Here is a 23962-nt window from a genome sequence, read left to right on the forward strand (position 1 = left end):
CATTATACTGTGTATAGGGGAGCATTGGGCTCATATTATCTATAGGGGAGCAGTGGGAACATCATACTGTGTATAGGGGAGTTATAGAATCATCATACTGTGTATAGGGAAGCTTTAAGCTCACCATACTGTGTATAATGGAGCAGTACATGGGGGAACTTAGGGGACATTATTAAATGTTAAGTGGGCACTTAAGCATTATTGTTATAGGGGCACTCAGAGTATTGTGACCATCAAAGTTGCATATGGTCACAATATGGCTGTAAAGTCAATGTTCATTTTTGTATAAAGATTTATTTTCAATAACAGTAGGGAGTAGGACATATTCTGAGGTTCCCCTATATTCACAACTAGAGTGCGCAACCGTAGCTGTAATCAGGGTTAGCTGGTTAGGGGCCCACTCAGATGTTTCGCCCCCCCTAAGTTGAAACCCTAGCTACGCCTCTGCCTGCACCAATAGGAAAGTGCAGTTGAAAATCCGCAGAGGAATCCGCAGAAGAAACCGCTTGAAAATCCGCAGTGAAAACCGCAGTGGTTTTGCACTGCGGATTTTCAAAATCCGCTGCTGAAAAATCTGCAGCAAAATCCGCAACGTGTGCACATAACCTTAGAATTACAACTCCCTGCCTATCCCCGATAGCTGCATTTCTGGCAGGAAGGGTAGGTGCACACAATGTCTTTATTACCACAGTCTTTAGAAATACCCTGGTTTAGGGCAAGAGTGGAAAAAAAGACAAGTGTTCAAAAAATCCTAAGGTGATTAGTGCCACATTCGCTTGGAGTTTATTTTCCCTTTTATTACCACAGTGGAAGTGCTGAGGTGAATCTGCCTCAGAAAAAAGCCAGCGGTATATTTTTCTGAAATGACTTTGCTGGCAGATTTGCCGGTTTCTTTTCCTTGTAGTTCAAATGCCTAAAAAAAAAATCAAAGCTTTTAAGCCAGTATGCTGGCGTAAAATGCTTTGAAAAGTTGTATAATTTTGGCCCAATTTGAGGTTGGGCTAGTCGTGAGACCTGCAGCCGGGTCCATGCATTAGTTGTCCATTTTCGGACCGATTTGCACGGGTGTCTGCATAAGTGCTTAGGCTATGTTCATAAATTGCTTTTTTTCTGCAGGCAAAACTTGCTCTCTTGGCAGTAAAGAAACTGCTTACAAAAAGCATGTTTTGCTGTGTTTTTATCAGGGTACATTTGTCTCTTGTGCATGCTCATAAAGTTCAGTGCATAAAAAAGACATGATGCAACTTCCTGAGGTTTTTTTTTAACCAAAAACGCAGCAAAACCTGATACCTGCATTTTTTTGCTATGTTTTGCACTTACTTGTTGCTTTTTATGGGTAAAAAAATGCAGAAAAGAAGTGACATGCTGCAGTTTTCAAAGACGCAACAGTTTTCCATTTGTCAGGAAAAAAAAGTGTGTGCATGAGACTTCTGAAATCTCATAGCTTTTGCTGAAACTGTAAAACACAGCTTAAAATTTGCATTGAAAAAAAACACAGCAAAATAATGCAATTGTGTGAACACAGCCTTAGGCCAGAGTCACACTAGAGAGTTTTACGGACGTATGAGAGGCGCAAAAACTACGCATTGCACACGGAACAATGATTCTCTATGGGGCAGCTCCTATCTGCCGTATATTTCTCAGCCGTATTTTACGGGCGTAGAAAATCGCAGCATGCTGCGTTTGTCAGCGTATTGCGCAAAAAATCCGCCAATGAAAGTCTATGGGGGCGAGAAAAATACGGATTACACATGGACCAACAGTGTGACTTGCGAGAAATACGCATCGGTGTTCTAGAGAAAAGCCGGCAATTCAGTGCGGTGTACAGTAAAATCACACTGACAGGTTAGAATAGAATAGATCAAATAAATGTCTACACATAGTATAGGGATATATATATATATTTCATACGGCGCTAGATAGCCAAAAAGCCGGTAATTCAATTGCCGGCTTTTGCTATCTCCTTCCCAAACCCGACATAATATGAGACATGGTTTACATACAGTAAACCATTTCATATCCCTTTTTTTTTTGCATATTCCTCACTACTAATGTTAGTAGTGTGTGTGTGTGTGTGCAAAATTTGGGGGCTCTAGCTGTTAAAATAAAGGGTTAAATCGCGGAAAAAACTGGTGTGGGCTCCCGCGCAATTTTCTCCACCAGAGTGGGAAAGCCAGTGACTGAGGGCAGATATTAGTAGCCTAGGGAGGTACCATGGTTATAGGACCCCCCGGCTAAAAACATCTGCCCCCAGCCACCCCAGAAAAAGCACATCTGTAAGATTCGCCTATTCTGGCACTTACCCTCTCTCTTCCCACTCCCCTGTAGCAGTGGGATATGGGGTAATAAAGGGTTAATGCCACCTTGCTATTGTAAGGTGACATTAAGCCAGGTTAATAATGGAGAGGTGTCAATAAGACACCTATCCATTATTAATCCAATAGTAGGAAATGGTTAATAAAACACACACACATTAGGAAAAAAGTATTTTATTGAAATAAAGACTATAGATTAGCGGTGTTCGAGTTGAACTGTTCGCCAATTTCAAAGTCGAGCTGTTTTTGGCAGTGTTCGAGTCGTTCGACGAACCCGAACAATTTGCTTAAAATTCGGCTGTTCGAGTTTCTGTTCGATAACTGTTCGTTCACCAAAAGCCTAGCTTGATTTGCACATTAAAACTGTTTATCATTGTTAATGGACTGTTTCAGTGTACAGTGGGTGGGGGGGCGGGGGATAGATCTGTGCTGAAATAAAGCCGATCTCCATTTTGTTTTTTCTTTCCCGCATTTACAGAGGGGCGGTGCAGTCTCTCAGCCTATCAGCAGTGCACACACACAGCAATGTGCATGTGATGCACACAAGCAAGGGCATGTGTCATTGGCTGTGTATGTCACATGTCCTTGCCCTATAAGAACCAACCATTTGCCCCGTCGCCACCATTTCCTCACTGCTGCAGCTTAGTGTTAGACGGCACCGATGCTTCTGTGGGCGCTATACAGACTATGGCTACTTTCACACTAGCGTTGTGCACTGCACATCGCTATGCGACGTTGCGGCGCACCGACGCTAGCTGTGGAAGCGCCGCACAACGGGGGCCCCATTGTGAGGTGCGGGGAGGCGGGGGGGGGGGGAGTTCCAGCTGCGCATGCAGGGTCGGAAATGCTGCAGACGACGCACTAAAAAACGTTACATGTAACGTTTTTTGGTGGCGACGGTCCGACGCAACACGACGCAACCGTCGCACGACGGTTGTGACGTGTGGCAATGCGTCGCACTGCATCGTTAATAAAAGTCTATGGAGAAAAAACGCATCCTGCAAGCACTTTTTCAGGATGCATTTTTTCTCCAAAACGACGCATAGCAATGTGCAGTGCACGACGCTAGTGTGAAAGTAGCCTAAGAGTGTTTTTTTGGAGTGAATTGTCAGAGAGATAGGTTTAGGGAGTCGGGAGGAGTCAGGACTAGTTGTAATATCAGCCCTTTTCAGGGTAGGTTACAGCAGTTCATAGCACTGTTTGCCAGGCAGGTCTGAGCCAGTGCTGTGCAAGTGTTTGTCACAGCATTTGGTGTAATCTAGCTCAGCCAATCCTTTTGGGCTAGTAGCATTGTCTGATAGTCATCTGAGTAGTCCGCCTGTGAAGCTAGCTACACCGCCTGTGTATCTCAATTTTTACTGCATCTAGCCCAGTAAATCGTTTTGGGGTTTTGGGCTTAGTAGCAGTGTCTGCACGTCAGCAGAGTAGCCCGCCTGTGAAACAAACTATACCGCCTGTGTATCTCAATTTTTACTGCATCTAATCCAGTTAATAGTTTTGGGCCTAGGAGCAGTGTCTGCACTGTCCGACGAGCCCTGGTGCAATACGCTATGACATATAGCCTGGGCCAACGAGCTCAAGACGTGGGGCAAATCACGCTGCAGGAGTGGTCTCAGATCAGGGACCTATGCACCTTTCTGCACAGTTTTGAAATAGCCCGTATTTCCCTATGCTGAGTGTGACACCGGCCTTAGGCTGGTTACAGCATTATTCTTGTGTATACTATAGACCAGAATAGCGCATGCTGTGATTTTTCTTTTTTCTTCCACAATGACCTTTGGAAAATACTTGTTTGCACTTGCACAAAGGATATTATTCGCAATTCTGCACAAAAGCAAAAAAAAACCCTTGACCTTTTGTTCATCCGTGTGCTTGATACAATTTTCTTTCATTTTGGTCTGCGCGTATATTTTTACAATCTTTCATTCAGGCCGGCGTCACACTCAGCGTATGAAAATACGGTCCGTATTTTATGGCCGTAATACACAGAAATGTTCCAAAAATAGTGATCCGTATGACATCCGTAGGCAGGGTGTGTCAGCGTATTTTGCGCATGGCATCCTCCTTATGTAATCCGTATGGCATCCGTACTGCGATATTTTCTCGCAGGCTTGCAAAACCGACATCTAATGGATTTATGTGCTCAAATGTTCGTTAAAACATATATACAGTATGTATATATATGTCATTGAGACACATATATTCTGTATTTATATTTAATTCAGCGCGAGATATGTGAAAAGCCGGTAATTCAATTGCCGGCTTTTCATTTCTTCTTCCCAAACCCGACAGGATATGAGACATGGTTTACATACAGTAAACTATCTCAAATCCCTTTTTTTTTTTGCATATTCCACACTACTAATGTTAGTAGTGTGTATGTGCAAAATGTTTCTGGCACTTGGCCACTCTCTTCCCACTCCCGTGTAGCAGTGGGATATGGGGTAATGAAGGGTTAATGTCACCTTGCTATTGTAAGGTGACATTAAGCCAGATTAATAATGGAAAGGCGTCAATTATGACACCTATCCATTATTAATCCAATAGTACGAAATGGTTAATAAAACACACACACATTTTTTACAAGTATTTTAATGAAATAAAGACACAGGTTGTTGTAATATTTTATTATACTGGTAATCCACCTGATGACCCTCGTCCTGTAACAAAGGAAAAATAAAAACTCAACAATATCTCATACCTTCCGACGCTCAGGTCAAGTTCCACGAAGTAAATCCATCTGAAGGGGTTAAATCATTTTACAGCCAGGAGCTGTGCTAAAGCAGTGCTCGTGGCTGTAAAACCCCCGGGAATGAATGGATTGCAGGGGAATGACCTGTAGTTACCTTGAGTTGCGGTGAGGCCCCCTCTGCTGGATGTCCTCATGAACTGGAGCCTGGTAAAAGTTCCCACGCTCGAGTTCATATGAGTAACTGGGCAATATACTTCGTGGCTGGGCAATATACTACGTGACTGGGCAATATACTACGTCGCTGGGCAATATACTACGTCGCTGGGCAATATACTACATGGCTGGGCAATATACTATGTGGCTGGGCAATATACTACGTGGCTGGGCAATATACTACGTGACTGGGCAATATACTACGTGGTTGGGCAATATACTACGTGGCCGGGCATTATACTACGTGGGTCGTGCAATATAGTACGTGGGCATGCATATTCTAGAATACCCGATGCGTTAGAATCGGGCCACCATCTAGTATATATATATATATATATATATATATATATATATATATATATACCAAAATAGAAGCAAGTCCAAAAGCAGAAAATTGGCACCGCTGGGTTGCACTTACCCCTCGTGCTGGAAATATATTCCAAATTGCAGGGAACTCGTTATCTCCAAAGGAGGCCGTCTTGTTGAGGGTGCTGCATCCAAAGATTTCACATATAATGATTGCAGTACAGAAAAAAATTGCGCACTCCTCAGTCCTGACGATAAAAACTTCTTCTTTATTGATGCATAATCACAGGTACAAGCGGGTGGGTTCGGGCAGGGTGGGTACACGGGACAACAGCTGTTTCGCGCAAAAAGTGCGCTTCTACAGGTCCAGAAGCGCACTTTTTGCGCGAAACAGCTGTTGTCCCGTGTACCCACCCTGCCCGAACCCACCCGCTTGTACCTGTGATTATGCATCAATAAAGAAGAAGTTTTTATCGTCAGGACTGAGGAGTGCGCAATTTTTTTCTGTACTGCAATCATATATATATATATATATATACACTCACCGGCCACTTTATTAGGTACACCATGCTAGTAACGGGTTGGACCCCCTTTTGCCTTCAGAACTGCCTCAATTCTTCGTGGCATAGATTCAACAAGGTGCTGGGAGCATTCCTCAGAGATTTTGGTCCATATTGACATGATGGCATCACACAGTTGCCGCAGATTTGTCGGCTGCACATCCCAAAGATGCTCCATACAAGGCAGGATGGATCCATGCTTTCATGTTGTTTACGCCAAATTCTGACCCTACCATCCGAATGTCGCAGCAGAAATCGAGACTCATCAGACCAAGCAACATTTTTCCAATCTTCTACTGTCCAATTTCGATGAGCTTGTACAAATTGTAGCCTCAGTTTCCTGTTCTTAGCTGAAAGGAGTGGTACCCGGTGTGGTCTTCTGCTGCTGTAGCCCATCTGCCTCAAAGTTCGACGCACTGTGCGTTCAGAGATGCTCTTAGGCCTACCTTGGTTGTAACGGGTGGCGATTTGAGTCACTGTTGCCTTTCTATCAGCTCGAACCAGTCTGCCCATTTTCCTCTGACCTCTGGCATCAACAAGGCATTTCCGCCCACAGAACTGCTGCTCACTGGATTTTTTTTCTTTTTCGGACCATTCTCTGTAAACCCTAGAGATGGTTGTGCGTGAAAATCCCAGTAGATCAGCAGTTTCTGAAATACTCAGACCAGCCCTTCTGGCACCAACAACCATGCCACGTTCAAAGGCACTCAAATCACCTTTCTTCCCCATACTGATGCTCGGTTTGAACTGCAGGAGATTGTCTTGACCATGTCTACATGCCTAAATGCACTGAGTTGCCGCCATGTGATTGGCTGATTAGAAATTAAGTGTTAACAAGAAGTTGGACAGGTGTACCTAATAAAGTGGCCGGTGAGTGTATATATATATATATATATATATATATATATATATATATATATATATATATATATATATATATATATATATATATATATATATATATATATATATATATATCTCTCAAGCCACACCCACTCCACAACACTTCAGCAGACAATGACCGGGTGGGAGAAATCTAGCATCCCGGGAACATGAGCTCCCAGCCGTTTGTCTGCTCCCCAGAAAGGAGCAGAGAGCACATGACAGAAGTGAATCACCCCCTCCTCTATTACTGCCGTGCTCTATTGTTACCGAAGTAGAAAATTGCATCATCAGCAGCCGCACACAGGGCCACACTGCCAGGTTACATAACAGCACATCTCCAGGAAATCCCTGCTCAGCGCCACCTAGCTCGGGATTATGGGATGGAGGATGTGTATGATGGGTATATGGGCACAGGACTATGGGATGGAGGATGGGTATATGGGCACAGGACTATGGGATGGAGGATGGGTATATGGGTACAGGACTATGGGATGGAGGATGTGTGATGGGTATATGGGCACTGGACTATGGGATGGAGGATGTGTGATTGGTATATGGGCATTGGACTATGGGATGGAGGATATATGATGGGTAAATGGGCACAGGACTATGGGATGGAGGATGTGTGATGCGTATATGGGCACAGGACTATGGGATGGAGGATGTGTATGATGGGTATATGGGCACTGGACTATGGGATGGAGGATGGGTATATGGGTACAGGACTATGGGATGGAGGATGTGTGATGGGTATATGGGCACTGGACTATGGGATGGAGGATGTGTGATGGGTAAATGGGCATTGGACTATGGGATAGAGGATATGTGATGGGTAAATGGGCACAGGACAATGTGATGAAGGATGTGTGTTGCGTATATGGGCACTGGACTAGGCGATGGAGGATATGTATGAAGGGTATATGGGCACAGGACTATGGAATGGAGGATGTGTGATGGGTATATGGGCTCGGGACTCTGGGATGGAGGATATGTATGATGGGTATATTGGCACGGGACTATGGGATGGACGATAATCATTAGAATTTATATTAACGCCGGGCTCTTCAGCTAGTGGAAAATAAGTTTGTACTCATTTGATAATTTCTTGTTACAATGGAGCAATAGCATGAACAGAATTCATCAAAATGTTCAAATTCACCAAAATTGTCAAAATGATTTCCAGGCTTTCCAATGATTATATCTACCCTTTTCTGTATACTATTATCATTAGATAATATTGACATAAAAATGAGCTGCTCTACATGATGTTTCTAGCACTATTCACTAACGGAACAAAATTAAACATTTAGCACTGAGATTAACACTTTGTTAATTTCATCAGCTCAGCAGATAAAGAAAAACATTTACTGCTCCTGCTATTTCTACTGTGGGATTAACTAGGATTTCATCATCATCCACCAGTTTATTTTAATTATTGAGATAAAATATGATTGGTTGGAACAATTAAAAGTTATGTTAACATCTGGCTTGGAGATGCTTCAACATAAAATCTTATGAAATGAAATACACAGCAATTTCGCAAGTTTTTTTTTATTAACTGAATTGCTCCTGTTAGCAGCTGGAGTGATAGAAAATAAAGTGGAGAGAGAAGATGCAATTCAGTTTTGTTTCAGGACAGACTACTATAGAATCATTAACAGGATCAGACTGGTCCATTAAAGTCGTAAAACACTTTAACATGATAATAAGGCCCCTAATACCACACAAAGAACAGAAAATTGTAATCCTAGAGGGTAATAGATGTAGTTGATGTCCTTACAGGACACTGAAACAACACATGTAACTGAGAAGAAAAGTATTATAGAAAAATATAATAATCCAAATTGTCGTAAAAGTTCCAAACTTTACTGAAATCCAAAGCCAAAATACAAATAGTTCTGGCATTACAAAGGCTAAAAAATGGTGGGTGAGCAACAGTAGGAACCCCAAGTGTCACACTCTGACAGTCGTCATCTCAGTTCCGGGGGTACTCTTGAAGGTAGAGAGGCCCTGGTCTCTGACCTTGTTATTCTCCTGTTAAACCCTAGTCTGTCGCTTCCCTCACTCCATGAGGCATGGGACAGACATGTAAGGTAAACAAGAGAGAAAGACAAAACAGGGATAACAGAAAACCTCTATCATACAAAAGCAATAATAGGGAGAATGATAGGAACAGGGAGGAATAAACTAAATGTGAATAGGGACCAGGAGATAAACACACTCATGTACTACATCAAACTACAGATCACAACTACAACTCCACTCCAACGACTTAGCATTAGCATTCAGCACAGGAAGACTAATTTTTACCAGCATGGACTAAACACCCAGAGCGGGAAAAAAAATAATTCACACCCAGGTTCGGACCTGACAACCGTTTCTTATCTGTCCCAAATGATCTTTAAGTTATTCTGAACCACTTGCCATACAGATGAGTGATGAAGAGAATTGTTCCTCCCCAGGAACCACTGAAGACCCATCTTTACTGAAGGTACAGAACTGCAGATAGAAGCCATATGCACCAAAAAATGGCGACTTACCAGTGTACTCACTGTGACGATTGGTTAAGGCAAGCTCAGCTAATGATAGAAAATATGACCAATCCCCTGGTTATCTGACACAAAATTCCTGAGGTATTTTTTCCAGACTTTGGTCTAGATATTCAGTCTAATCATTTAGTTTGAGGATAAAATTCCAAAGAAAAGGATAGATGCATTCCTCAGGCGAAAACAAAATGTCCTCCAGAATTTAGATACAAACTGGGTCCCCTGGTCGGACACCACCTCAGCGGGAACCCCAGGCAGCTTCTGGCATTAGGGAGAGCAGGTAAAGCAATGGAGTGCCATTTTACTGTAACTATACACCACAACTTAGATAAGTCTTACCAGAGGAGGGAGGAAAATCTGTAATAAAATTCATGAATAAATGTGTTCACGGCCAGTTGGGTATGGTTAATGGTGGAAGAGCCCCAGTCGAATGAGTATGTCTTAGAATTCGCACAGACATTAAAGGAAGACACAAAGTTGACTACATCCCGATGTAATCTTCGCCACCAAAATTGATGAGAAAGGAGGTCGAAGATTGCTTTCCTACCTGGATGACATCGAGAGCCAAGCTATGATGTGCCCCTAAAACTTAGAGTCACAGATGCAATGGTACAAATAATTTCCCTGAAGGACAAGCAGGGGTGTCCCCCAGGCACGGGGATAATCAGCAGGTTCCCGGCTATAATGACAACTCATTGGCGCTCTGCGATCATGTGACAGGGCCAGTGACGAGCTTCTGGCTAGCACATGTTATATCCTGCTGTCAATGATTGATTGTGGGCTTTAACTGGATAACAGCTGTAGGCAGAGCTCTGCTCCACCCCGCTCGCAGCTGTTGGAGGCATTTGAGGTCAAGTGTGGTGAAAGATGTAGTCTTGACGTGCGAGCCCACATCAAAGGCAGGGACATGGCTGATGACGTCCATGTACATCAAAGATAAAGTGGTTAAGCATAAACTTATAATGGATGGAATCTTTGGACGGATTGGATTTTCTCCAGACGTTCAGTCCACCTTGTGCATCACTCGAGAAAATGCATTTGCAGCTTGAGCCAAGGTTACTCCATGTGTGCCAAGTCGTTCTATGTGTAGGAGGTGCAGCATTATCCCGAGCACTCGGTTACATTAAATTTAAAGTTTAACTTCAAAAACTCCACTAAAAGATCCTCCTTAAATGTGAAATGAACAGAACAGTACACTGCTTAGTTTGGTTCTGATTTTCATGCTATTTTTTTCTCACCCAAAATACGAGAAAGCTTAAAAGTAATATATAGTATCCATTCTGAAAAGTGTAAGGCAGTCCAATTTCCTTTATATTTTTCCACACTTTGGATCCACTGCTGGTTTCAGATTAGAAAAAAAAAATTGTGTGGTCGAAGCCATGAAAGGCTCTATGTGAGACAATTTACAAATTTCTCTTTCAATTTAATTTGTTTTTTGACATTTATGAAAAAACACATGCAAAATATTCATAAAGATTGCACTGTCTGAACCCGGCCTAATGCTTGTAATGGTGGACTGAATTTTATATTCTGAAATGTTGGACACTTCTCTAAGCACCCAGTGAGCGGGGAGTCATTAATTATTGCAGTTCTTGGAGGCCTGACTTCTTCTAGGTAAAGTTATTCTCATCTCATGTTTATTATCCTGGCTATTACCCAAGGCAATGGAGGTGCTAACAGCTGTATGGTTCATATTTAGCCCTGGGATGAAAGGAATTCAGGAAATGATTGGATACCTTCAGAAAAGAGTAGATCAGCTACTCGGCCAGAGCCTTGCATCTACGGAAAATTCATTCAAGCAACAGGAGATAATGGCCTCATTAGAGGATCACCTTTTGAAGGTACAGTGTACAAAATTTACAAACATATACAAAATATACAATGTGATGAATAAAGAGATGGAAGGAGTTTCATGGTTAAAAAAAGTATAATGTTAATAAATAAAAGTAATATCAGTACTACAAAATACAAAAAGTGATAGTAAGGTGCACAAGGACAGAAACAAAGCACCTCCGGTGCCAATCAACAGCCAAAGATCCTATATTGCAAACAGGCAAGACGCAGCTTGCCCCCGGTCCCACCTGAAAGATAAGAAAAATACGTTTTTTATACTCACACGGGGGGTGGGGGGTGGTAATATATGTAGCAGGTGAGAACAAGACATGTAAGGAAAAAAGGTGGCACAGCCTGGACAAAAATAAGTAACAAATATACAAGTGTATATCAGGCAATGAACGCTATATAACCCGTTAAGTGTCAAAAAGTGGCACAGCTCTTGCCATGTAAGTCATCCAAATGCTGCAGATGGTCAAAAAATTCATTTATAGGCAGAACATACTTATCAAATCAGCTTGTGTGTGGGCATATTAAATATAAATTTGCTAAAAAATCAAAATGACTAAAGCATTAAGGGGAAGTGCACTGATACATAAATATATATTCCCCCTGGACGAAGTATTTAATTGCAAAACGCGCGTCGGGTGTGGTGGACGCCTGGACCCAGATTATCTTTCACTGGTAATGAATGGTGTTTCATTTTACTGTATATGTACTCTAAAGTGTTTAACCAAAATATGCAGAACTTACCTATCGGCTGTGTATTTCCCCCTAATTGTGGTTGGTAAACACTTAATATATATTTATGTATCAATGCACTTCCCCTTAATGCTTTAGTCACGTTGATTTTTTTTAGCAAATTTATATTTAATGTGCCCACACACAGGCTGATTTGATGAGTATGTTCTGCCTATAAATGAATTTTTTGACCATCTGCAGCATTTGGGTGACTTACATGGCAAGAGCTGTGCCACTTTTGGACACTTAATGGGTTATATAGCGTTCATTGCCTGATATACACTTGTATCTTTATTTGTTAGATATTTTTGTCCAGGCTGTGCCACCTTTTTTCCTTACAGATGCAATGGGGCGCCTTGCTTGATCTTCTCTGAAGCATCGCCTCCGCTCTGTGTATATCACTGAAGCTTAGCAATATCTACTAGAATGCACATTTTTGTTGCAGGTATCTACATGGATCCAAAGAATAAATTCAGATTTGGAAAGTCACAGCAATCCAGACAATATCAGTGAATGCGAGGACGTACGATATAAACTTGGAGAACTGGCGAAACAAACTAAGGTGATACCGTAGATCGCATAACTGTCAACTGTATGCATTGTGTTACACTGGCAACTTTTTTTTTTTTTAAATTTTTTGAAAAGTTTTAGTGTTTTTTATAATTTAAAACAGGAAGCTTCCAAATTTATGGGGCCCATAGTGCAGCTACTAAGAGAAGTAACGCAGACGGCTCCCTCTGGGGGTGACATGATTTCTAGCCAATCACGAATTCTGGATGAAGAACTAAAAGCTCTGGATCAAAGTATTGATGAAAAGCTAGAAGTTGTAAATGTTTACATTGCCTTTATAAAGTCTTCAGAAGAGGTAAATTTAATTTTTTGGGGGGTGAAAGGTAAATTAGATTTGAGCTATTACTTAGAGATGCAGCTATGATTTTTTTATTAGACATACATGATGTAAGCCAATGTAACCAATGTATTTTATTTACAGAGATAATAGCATTTTGCAATTCAGTGACAGAGGCAACTTTTTCTTAAGGCTACTTTCACACTAGCGTTAACTGCAATCCGTCACAATGCGTCGTTTTGCAGAAAAAACGCATCCTGCAAAAGTGCTTGCAGGATGCGTTTTTTCTCCATTGACTAACATTAGCGATGCATTGTGACGGATTGCCACATGTCGCAACCGTCGTGAGATGGTTGCGCCGTGTTGTGGTGGTCCGCCGGGAGCAAAAAACGTTACATGTAACGTTTTTTGCTCCCGACGGTCCGCTTTTTCAACCGCGCATGCGCGGCCGGAACTCCGCCCCCACCTCCCCGCACCTCACAATGGAGCAGCGGATGCGCTGGAAAAATGCATCCGCTGCCCCCATTGTGCGGCTGAGACAACGCTAGCGTCGGTGACCTCGGCCCGACGCACTGCGACGGGCCGAGCCCGACGCTAGTGTGAAAGTAGCCTAAGTGACTACACAAAGTGCAGCCATATTGGAGAATTTATTTTTTCTGACAATTTTTTCTGACAAACTGAAGCTGAACTATAATTTTTTTTCCCATCCTATTGACCTAACTCCAAAGTGACAACATTATGGCTGCACTTCTTTTTATCAATTGAAATAGCCATGAGAGACAAAAAGCTATGTGCACAATAAGGGGCCTATTCATCAAAGCTTTTACTCCAGAAAAGTGTTGTAAAAGTTTTGAAAAGTCTCAAAATTTTTGAGCAATGGGAAATTGCGCAAAAATGTAGCAACTTTTGGCCTTTTCATGCCAGTTTGAGTCGGTTCGGCCAAAATGGACAGAGCTGGGGAGGGGCGGGGATGGGGTGAGGTAGCACCCGCCCGTAAATTCATCATTTTGTACTCCAAAAAATGCTACTCCAGTCCTGCATCAAAATGGGGCACGCAGTTCATGGATTTTGCTCAAAATCAAAATGCACTTTACTCTCGTCTTTAACCTTTCTTGTTACTCATTGGCGTGAAATGTCACAGAATTTGAGCAATGATTTTCAGGTGTGCATAAAATTACTCTGGAGTGTGGGGCCAAAAATAGCGGAAAACATCTGAACACGTAATCTTCTTTGCTGTCTTTGTAGTTTTTGCAGTGGTTTTGCCACCAATTTATATTTTTACAATTGTATATGTGATACAGTGGTGGTTTCCAAGTGGAAGCTGCCATAAGAATGGACCAGTCACTTATTTGAACTGATTCACAGCTTTCAAAGTGGTGAAAAGATGACTTCGCCATTTTGCATTAATTGCATATTGGGGATGAGTGCTTATTCAGGCGGAATCTGCCTGAAAAACATGCTGTGTGCACATACCTTAATATGACCCACACTGGGCTTTCTCTGTCTAATACTTGTGTGTTTTATCACTGTATTAAGCTGGATCTCCACATCCAACTTCTAAAAGAAGTATACACACCCAAGTCAGACGAAGTAACGATGACCACGGTGGAGATCGCAGACAAACAGATTCAGGGAGTGCTGGATGAACTTTTCTGCGTCCAAGATATGGGACAAAACTGTTTAAACATTATAAAAATGGTGAGATTGCTTCATGCATATCTATGTTAAATATATGCCAAAAAGATAAACTGTTTTCCCAACTGGAAAAAGTCAGCAAATGTATACTTGTATCATAGAATTGCTAATCTTATTCAACTTTCAGTTGTGTTTATTTTTACTCTGCGTTTAGAAGAGAAACTTTCTTTAAAACTGTCACCAGGCTGCTGTTGACAGATCCATTGCAATTTGCTTGTTTATTGATTCCAAAGAAGCATAGGAAAAATGTGCAATGTCTCAAACCTACAGTTCTTCTTTGGTATGGCTCTCAAATGCCATCCTTCCACTATGACAAAAAAACGGACCTATCATTTTGATTAAACTGTGGTCAGTGTCATCCTTTTTTTTTTTCATAAGTAAAAAGAAAAATAGTTTTTCCTTCTTCTCCATTTTGACAGTCTGTGAAAATCAGAGTGCACTCAGATGGCATCCAAGTGCGATCCAAATTTTTTCATGGACACATAAACTTGCATTGCCGTTTTTGATCCGACCTACTCCTGGCCAGACCCCGTCCAGTGGATGCGGCCCCGCGCTATACAAGTGTATGGCGTGAGGCCGGGCTCACTGGATTGACCCTGGCTTGGGAGTATGTACAACGTATACATACCCTCTGGTCCTGGCTCAGAAATTGTCAAATCCCTACAGCGCACAGTTGGGGCTTACATTTGAACCCTTGAATATGGGATTTGGACAATTGCACTGACAGGGCCATTGAATGTAAGATTATAAGATGCAGACGGAGTCACTGTGTACTCTGTCGGACATAATATTCTGCCATATATGACCAGCTTAGGAGGGCTATAGATGCAGTCAACTACATCTTGGAGCCGACCTCAGCCAGGCATAAAAGGCTGAATATGATGTCCAACAAAGCACACAGAGACTCCATCTGCATGATTAAAGTCAGTGGCCCCATTAGCACAAACTTCTGAACCAGATTTCCAAGGCTTCAGACGTAAACCCCAACAAAGCCACTGGCTGTAGGCTTAAACGCAATGTCAACTCAGCCTTAAATGGGTTGTCCGGTCAAGACCAATAAGTCTACAGACTTATGATTCAGTTTATTTACCAAAACAGAGGCCAATTAATCATAGCTTATCCATGAATATAATATTGTAAACCAAACAGGGCCGGACTGGGACTAAAATTCAGCCCTGGCATTTGAAGTTACACAGGCCCACTTGTCACATGGTGACTGTATAATATATTTGTGCACTTGAAGGTAGGGCCGGTTTTAGGCAAAGTGGGGCCCTACGCCTAGGCAAAGTTTAAAATGGGGCCCCAAACGCTAAGATACTGCACATCACACAAAAGCATTTTGGTTGTATTTACAAGCGCCGAGTTCAGGCCGCTAAATGAGTTTGATCAACAATACTGAAGTTGTTCAATGCTTGTTTCCCGACCTCTTTCCACTATCTGAGGAATAATGATGGGACAGAACGATCACTAATAGATCACTAACAGATCACCATACAGTATCATGTTATCAGCAGCACATCTACAGTTTACACCCGCGATGTGCTGCTGAGAACAATGATTTTTGTTCCGGCAAAAACAATCTGAATATGCAGCATTTTACTTGTTTAGTAAAATACACCCCATAGTCCTCCATATATTATAATGTGCTCCACAGTTCTCCATATAGTATAATACACTGCCTATAGTCCTCCATATATTAAAATACACTGCTCAGTCCTCCACATAGTATAATACACTCCTCATATTATTATTATTATTATTATTTATTTATATAGCACCATTAATTCCATGGTGCTGTACATCAGAAGGAGTTACATCAAAATACAAATATCACTTACAGTGAACAAAACTAACAACGACAAACTGGTACAGAGGGAAGAGGACCCTGCCCTTGCGGGCTTACATTCTACAGGATTATGGGGAAGGAGACAGTAGGTCGAGGGTTGCAGTAGCTCCAATGGTGTTGAGGTGGCTGTGTGGTCTTTACAGGCTGTAAGCTTCTTTGAAGAGATGGGTTTTCAGGTTTCTTTTGAAGGATCCAAAAGTAGTGGATAACCGGATGTGTTGGGGCAGAGAATTCCAGAGGATGGGTGATATTCGGGAGAAGTCTTGGATGCGATTGGGTGAGGAGCGAATAAGCGTGGAGGAGAGGAGGAGGTCTTGGGAGGACCGGAGATTACGCGAGGGAAGATATTGAGAGATTAGTGTGGAAATATACGGAGGAGAAAGATTGTGGATGGCTTTGTAGGTCAGTGTTAGTAATTTAAACTGGATACGCTGAGAAATTGGGAGCCAGTGAAGGGATTTGCAAAGAGGGGAAGCAGGAGTGTAGCGAGGAGAGAGATTAATTAGTTGTGCAGCAGAGTTAAGGATGGACTGGAGGGGAGCGAGAGTGTTAGAAGGTAGGCCACAGAGGAGGATGTTGCAGTAGTCGAGGCGGGAGATGATTAGGGCATGCACAAGCATTTTGGTATAGTGAGGGTTGAGGAAAGGACGGATTCTGGAAATATTTTTGAGCTGGAGGCGACAGGAGGTGGCGAGAGCTTGGATGTGCGGTTTGAAGGACAGAGCAAAGTCAAGGGTTACTCCGAGGCAGCAGATTTTGGGGACAGGGGAAAGTGTGATTTCATTTATTTTGATAGATAGATCAGGTAGGGAAGATATGCGAGATGGAGGAAAGATAATTAGTTCAGATTTGTCCACATTGAGCTTGAGGAAGCGAGAGGAGAAGAAGGAGGATATGGCTGATAGACACTCAGGGATTCTGGAGATCAGAGAGGTGACATCTGGGCCAGAGAGCTAGATCTGAGTGTCATCGGCATATAGATGGTACTGGAAGCCATAGGACCTTATGAGTTGTCCCTGGCCGAGTGTATATATTGAGAAGAGTAAGGGTCCTAGGACAGAGCCTTGAGGGACACCAACAGAGAGGGGGCGAGATGAAGAGGTAGTATGGGAGAAGGAAACGCTAAATGTGCGGTTGGCAAGGTATGAGGAGATCCAAGATAGGGCAATGTCTTTGACCCCAAAGGAAGAGAGGATCTGTAGTAGGAGGCAGTGGTCAACTGTGTCGAAGGCAGAGGACAGGTCTAGGAGGAGGAGTATAGAGAATTGTCTGTTAGCTTTGGCTGTAAGTAAGTCATTAGTAATTTTGGTCAGGGCAGTCTCAGTGGAATGGTGGGGACGGAAGCCAGATTGTAGGTTGTCGAAGAGAGAGTTAGATGCAAAGTGAGAGGAAAGTTCAGCATGGACGTGCTGCTCAAGGAGTTTGGATGCAAATGGGAGCAAAGATATGGGGCGATAGCTGGACATAGCGCTTGGGTCAAGGGATGGCTTTTTGAGGATAGGTGTGATTGTGGCATGTTTGAAGGCAGAGGAGAAGGTACCAGAAGTTAGTGAAAGGTTGAAGAGATGGGTTAGGGATGGGATTAGTGTGGTGTTGAGGTTGGGGAGGAGGTGGGATGGGATGGGGTCAAGTGCACAAGTGGTGAGGTGCGATTTGGAGAGAAGATGAGCAAGCTCCCCTTCAGAGATTTTGGAGAGTGAAGTTATGGGGTTTGGGCATTGGTCTCTCATACAAAGGGGTTGTGGTGGTTGGACAACAAAGACTTGCCTTGTTTGGTCTATCTTATTTTTGAAGTGCGTGGCAAAGTCCTCGGCAACAATTAGGGAAGTCGGAGGAGGCAGTGGTGGGCGGAGGAGGGAGTTAAAAGTGTTGAACAACTGTTTGGGGTTGTGGGATAAGGAAGATATGAGGGTTGTGAAGTAGGCCTGTTTTGCAGAGGTGAGAGCTGATTTGAATGCCAGTGTTGCTTGTTTGAGTGCAGTGAAATCATCTTGTGAATGCGTTTTCTTCCAACGCCGTTCTGCAATTCTGGACACTTGCCGAAGCTTTTTAGTGATGTTATTGTGCCAGGGTTGTCTATTGGTTCGTCGCACTCTGCTATGCATGACAGGGGCAGTCGTGTCAATAGCTGATGCAAGAGTGGCATTGTAGAAAGCAGTGGCAGTGTCTGTGTCATGGAGTGAGGATATAGAGGACAGTGGTAGGATAGAGTCAGAGAGTGTGTGGGTGTCTAGGTGTGTGAGATTCCTGCGTGGGTGCGCATGGTGCTGGACATGGATGACCGGTGAGGAGGACAGGGATGAGAAGGTGAGCAGATGGTGGTCAGATAGAGGGAGAGGGGAGGTGGTGAAGTTAGATAGGGAGCATAAACGGGTGAAGACCAGGTCTAATGTGTGTCCGTCTGTGTGGGTGGCTGAGGAGGACCACTGAGTAAGTCCAAAGGATGAAGTAAGGGACAGGAGTTTGGAGGCTGCTGACTGGTGGGTGTCAATGGGGATATTGAAGTCACCCATGATGATGGTAGGAATGTCAGCAGAGAGAAAGTGAAGGAGCCAGGTGGAGAATTGGTCAATAAAGGCAGTGGTCGGGCCCGGAGGTCGGTATATGATGGCCATTTGGAGGTTGTAGGGGGAGTAGATACGGACAGAGTGGACTTCAAAAGAGGGGAGGATAAGGGAGGGTAGAGGTGGGATTGGGTTAAAGGTACAGTTGGAAGAAAGGAGAAGGCCCACTCCTCCACCATGTTTGTTGCCAGGGCGAGGAGTGTGGGTGAAGTGGAGGCCACCGTAACATAGTGCAGCAGGGGAGGCTGTGTCAGAGGGTGTCAGCCATGTTTCAGTGATGCCCAGAAAGAAAAGATTACGAGAGGTAAAGAGGTCATGAATCACGTGGAGTTTATTGCAGATGGAGCGGGCATTCCATAGTGATCCAGAGAGAGGGTGCAAAGGGGTGGGCGTCATGGGCACAGATTTGAGGTGGGCAAGATTTCGGGTGTTTATATAGGGTTGGGAGCGATAGGAGGGGGTAGTAATGGGAGGTATGAGCTGCGGGGGTCCAGGATTGGGAGATATGTCTCCAGCACTGAGGAGAAGCAGAGAGAGACAGAGCAGGTGGGAGAAGGAGAGTGGGCGGCTTGCTTTGTGTGTTATTAGGAGAGATCTGAGGTTGAGGAGCAGGTCAGCGGAGGAGGTCAGGTCAGGTCAGGTCATAGTCCTGCATATAGCATAATACACTTCTCATGGTGCTCCATATAGTATAATGCACCGCCATAGTCATCCATGTAGTACAATTCACTTCCCATAGTATAATGCACCCCATAGTTCTTCATATAGTATAACGTATTCCCCATAGTCCTCAATACGGTATAATGCAGCCCACATATAGTATAATGCAGCCACCACCCTACAGAGTATAATGCAGCCACCCCAGAGTATAATGCAGCCACCCCACAGAGTATAATGCAGTCATCCCACAGAGTATAATGCAGCCACCCCATAGAGTATAATGCAGCCACCCCAGAGTATAATGTAACCCCCCATAGAATATAATACAGCCCACCTCCCCATAATATATAATGTAGCCCCCCATAGAATATAATGCAGCCCCCGCATAGTATATAACACAGCCTCCCCCATAGAATATAATATACCCCCACAATAGTATATAACACAGCCACATAGTACATAACATGGACTCCCCCATAGAATATAATATACTCCCCATAGTATATAGCAAAGGCCGCATAGTATATAGCATAACCCGCATCGTATATAGCACAGCCTGCATAATATAGCACAGCCCGCGTAGTAGATAACACAGCCCACACAGTAGTATATACAACACAGCCCACATAGTAGTATATACAGCACAGCCCACACAGTAGTATACACAGCAGAGCCCACACAGTAGTATATACAGCACAGCCCGCATAGTAGTATACAGCACAGCCCACACAGTAGTATATACAGCAGAGCCCACACAGTAGTATATACAGCAGAGCCCACACAGTAGTATATACAACACAGCCCGCGTAGTAGTATACAGCAGAGCCCACACAGTAGTATATACAGCACAGCCCGTGTAGTAGTATACAGCACAGCTCACACAGTAGTATATACAGCACAGCCCGCGTAGTAGTATACAGCACCGCCCGCATAGTATACAGCACAGCCCCCATAGTAGTATACAGCACAGCCCGCATAGTAGTATACAGCACAGCCCGCATAGTAGTATACAGCACAGCCCAAACAGTACTATATACAGCACAGCCCACACAGTAATATATACAGCACAGCCCACACAGTAGTATATAGCACAGCCCACACAGTAGTATATAGCACAGCCCACACAGTAGTATACAGTACAGCCCGCATCTCTTCTCCCCCCCGAGAATGGCCCCACAGTCCAGTAAAAAAAACAAAACACTCTCCTCACCTTTCCTCGAGCCCTGCGTTGCTTCCTGCTCCTGTCTAAGCAGCTGCAATCTGCCCGGGACACAGCAGGTGCACGATGATATGATGTAATTGCGCACCCGCAGTGTGAGCGCCAGGCAGAGCGGGGAATGATGGGAGAGGGAGCGTCAGCACACGCTCTCTTCTCCATCATTGCATTCAACTGTACTGGCGTCATAGGCGCCGGTATAGTTGAATGTAGAGCCGGCGATCGGGGGGGTGAGTCAGCGCTGGCAGGGGGGAGGCGGATCGAGCGGCCCACTACTGGCACCGGCCCTTCTGGCATTTGCCAGAAGTGCCCGATGGCCAGTCCGGCCCTGAAACCAAACACACAAATATGGACAACAGAGCAGTATATATCAAAAAATCTTAATAAATGTTATGAGAAAAAATACATTAAAATGGTATTAAAAACCTGATATGTGAACAATTAGACAGAGGGGTAAGTGACACCGAAATGCCGCGTCCAAAATGGAAGGTAATATATATCAGACCAATTCAGGCAGACTAAAGTGATACAAAAAGTTGACTATGCAAAAAGGCAAAATATATGCAAGATAATAAAAAAATGTATAGTGTGGAAAAATACCAAAAAATGGGAACCCCAATTAGACTATATAAAGTGACAAGTGCGTACTAATAATAAAGGAGCCCCCAATGAGGAAAATCAACACTATAACAAAAAATACATATACCAAAATTTATAGTAGAAGTCAACAATCAATAATGCCAATGCTATAAGACCAAGTGGATAGATCAACAAAAGAATGCCATAAAACAAACCAACCTAGAATGGATGTGGAAGAGGGACCCCAACACGCGTTTTGCTATGGTGCTTCTTCGGGGGGCGTCTAATGACTTATGAATCAGACTTGGGACACAAGGGTATGTATGAGCGATACATACCCCTGGCCTTCATTTGTATGGAGCGAGGTCTTGCCCATTAGTCGCCCACTCCCACTACACGGCTGCTTCACTAGACTCAATACAAGTGTATGGAGCAAGGTTGCGCCCACTGGCCGGGAGTATGTACAACTCATTCATACCCTTCGATGCTGGGTCTGAAACCGGCAAATCACACAGAGTGACTGCAGACTGATCGGTTTTGACTGGACTCAACCTTTTAAAAGATTAAAAGTAGGGTTACCTGTAAAATAGTCAAATATATTTTCTTCCAAAAGAAATTAGTTCAAAAATACATTAGTATATTAACTGTAACTACAAGATTCACTGTGAAACAATATGAATCTTTAGTAGAAATGAATATAAATGGCATTATTGTACAATTCTGTAGCATCTGATGTCGATTTATTATGATGAATGTCATTCGCATGAGATTTATCTATTTTATCTAAGAACACGATCAAGTGAAGCTGAGAGCATAAATCTCCATTACCATCAAATCAATGCAGCCTTATATTAATTACAGATGAACAAGAACACGATCCTGAAGGACAAACACGTCCAAAAGGTGGAGAAGACGATGGTGAAGTTAAATAAGGAAAAAGCTGAGATAACAAACCTGTGGTCGACCTGGAGACAACACGTCAATCAAATAAATTCCTCCAAGCATCAATGGAAGACAATTAAAGATCAGCTACGATTGGTACTAGTATAATGTAGAATATATCTTTTTTTTTTTTCTACTATAAAATGCCCTTTTTTTCCTTGTGTGTCAGAACATCACACATAAATTGCGCTGTAAAGTATAATATTATGCAAAAGTGAAAATTACTTCTTCGGTCTTGTGTGCTTTTGTGGTGAATGTCCATGAAGACCGTTCGTATACCATCAAGCTTCCATTTTCAGAAGGCAGATCGTACAAAACCTATGTTCTCTGACTTTCACAAACACACAGGAGATTGTTGAAAGGTTTACTGACATACGTCTGTCCGTACAGACTGCTACATGCATCTGCTGTGTACAAGGATATCACCTTGCTGACTGTCGGCGTTCAACAGACTGTATAGACTTTCATATGTCAACAACCCCAATCACCACCACCCTTTCATTAGGAAGCCCGCAGTCAACAAGATCAAGTGACTGTGACTCTTCTCCCTTCCACCACCTACAAATCATGTATATGGAAAACCCTTATCTAGAAATTATGGTCTAAGATGCAAAGTCTCTCCTTGTTCAGAGTGACATGCCAATGTAAGGAGGCTTATAGGCCATGCAATAATCCATTAGGAAACAAAATATTCAAAATCATTTCTAGAAACTCGCACTCAAGAGTTGAAGACCATCAGCCATCTCCCTCTTTTCTATGACTGTGAACATAATAGCTGGTGGCACGTATTTTTGTATGGTCGGTCTCTAGGGTTGTCTGAGAATGTCAACATGCAGTGATCAACTAGCATTACCAGATGCAAATTTATGAGTGACCGCAATTACATCTTAAATGTAAACTTTAAACGGGTTGATCATAATTTGGTTATTGATAACCTATCGTTCGGTCCGACACCCGGAAGTCTCACCCCAATCAGCTGTTTGCAGCTCTGGGTGGATGGACACAGAGCACAGGGCTGACACAGCATGGCTCCATGCATGGATCTAATGGGGGAGCCGGGTGTCCTGAGGGTAGGCCATCAATATATACACAGTGAAATTTTTGGTTTTAGTAATTTTTCTCTAGTAGAAATCCATTTACTACAGTATAAGTGAAAACTAACGCAATAAAAATCCATAATCTAACATCTGAAGCATCTGCTAATACTGCACCGGCATGTAGTACAGAACTTCCAAAAAATCTGGAGTCATTCAGATGTAAAGACTAATGGCAGCAAACCAAATAAATAGAATTGTCATATTGCATGTTAATATTTTATTTTAATATTTCCTTCTTAAAAGGGTTTTGCACAAAAAGTGGTCGCCAAATGATTCCATACTTGTAAAGGAAAAACAGCACAGCTAGTACTCGCCTTCTCCTGGCTTGTGCTCCGCTGCTTTATTATCTGTATTGGCTGCAGTGGTAATGTCACTACTGCTCTGCCGATGTAGACGGCATGAGTTACTGAGTGCAGTGATTGGTT

The 23962-nt window shown here is 43.1% G+C and overlaps 1 protein-coding gene and 1 long non-coding RNA gene across 4 annotated transcripts in view; one reads left to right on the forward strand and one right to left on the reverse strand.

Moving 5' to 3' along the window:
• LOC143784397 (uncharacterized) overlaps positions 1-23962 on the reverse strand; it is a 272312-nt gene that overhangs the window by 167712 nt on the left and 80638 nt on the right. The gene's annotated exons all lie outside the window — the stretch shown is intronic.
• CCDC141 (coiled-coil domain containing 141) overlaps positions 1-23962 on the forward strand; it is a 174686-nt gene that overhangs the window by 84159 nt on the left and 66565 nt on the right. For both annotated transcript variants that reach the window (XM_077272606.1, XM_077272607.1), the window contains exons 9-13: positions 11217-11358; positions 12537-12653; positions 12765-12956; positions 14475-14636; positions 22360-22536. In XM_077272606.1, coding sequence (XP_077128721.1) covers positions 11217-11358; positions 12537-12653; positions 12765-12956; positions 14475-14636; positions 22360-22536 — 790 coding nt within the window. The remainder of the gene's footprint in view (positions 1-11216; positions 11359-12536; positions 12654-12764; positions 12957-14474; positions 14637-22359; positions 22537-23962) is intronic.

This window comes from Ranitomeya variabilis, chromosome 7 (genome assembly GCF_051348905.1).
Source record: "Ranitomeya variabilis isolate aRanVar5 chromosome 7, aRanVar5.hap1, whole genome shotgun sequence".
Lineage (NCBI taxonomy): Eukaryota > Metazoa > Chordata > Amphibia > Anura > Dendrobatidae > Ranitomeya > Ranitomeya variabilis.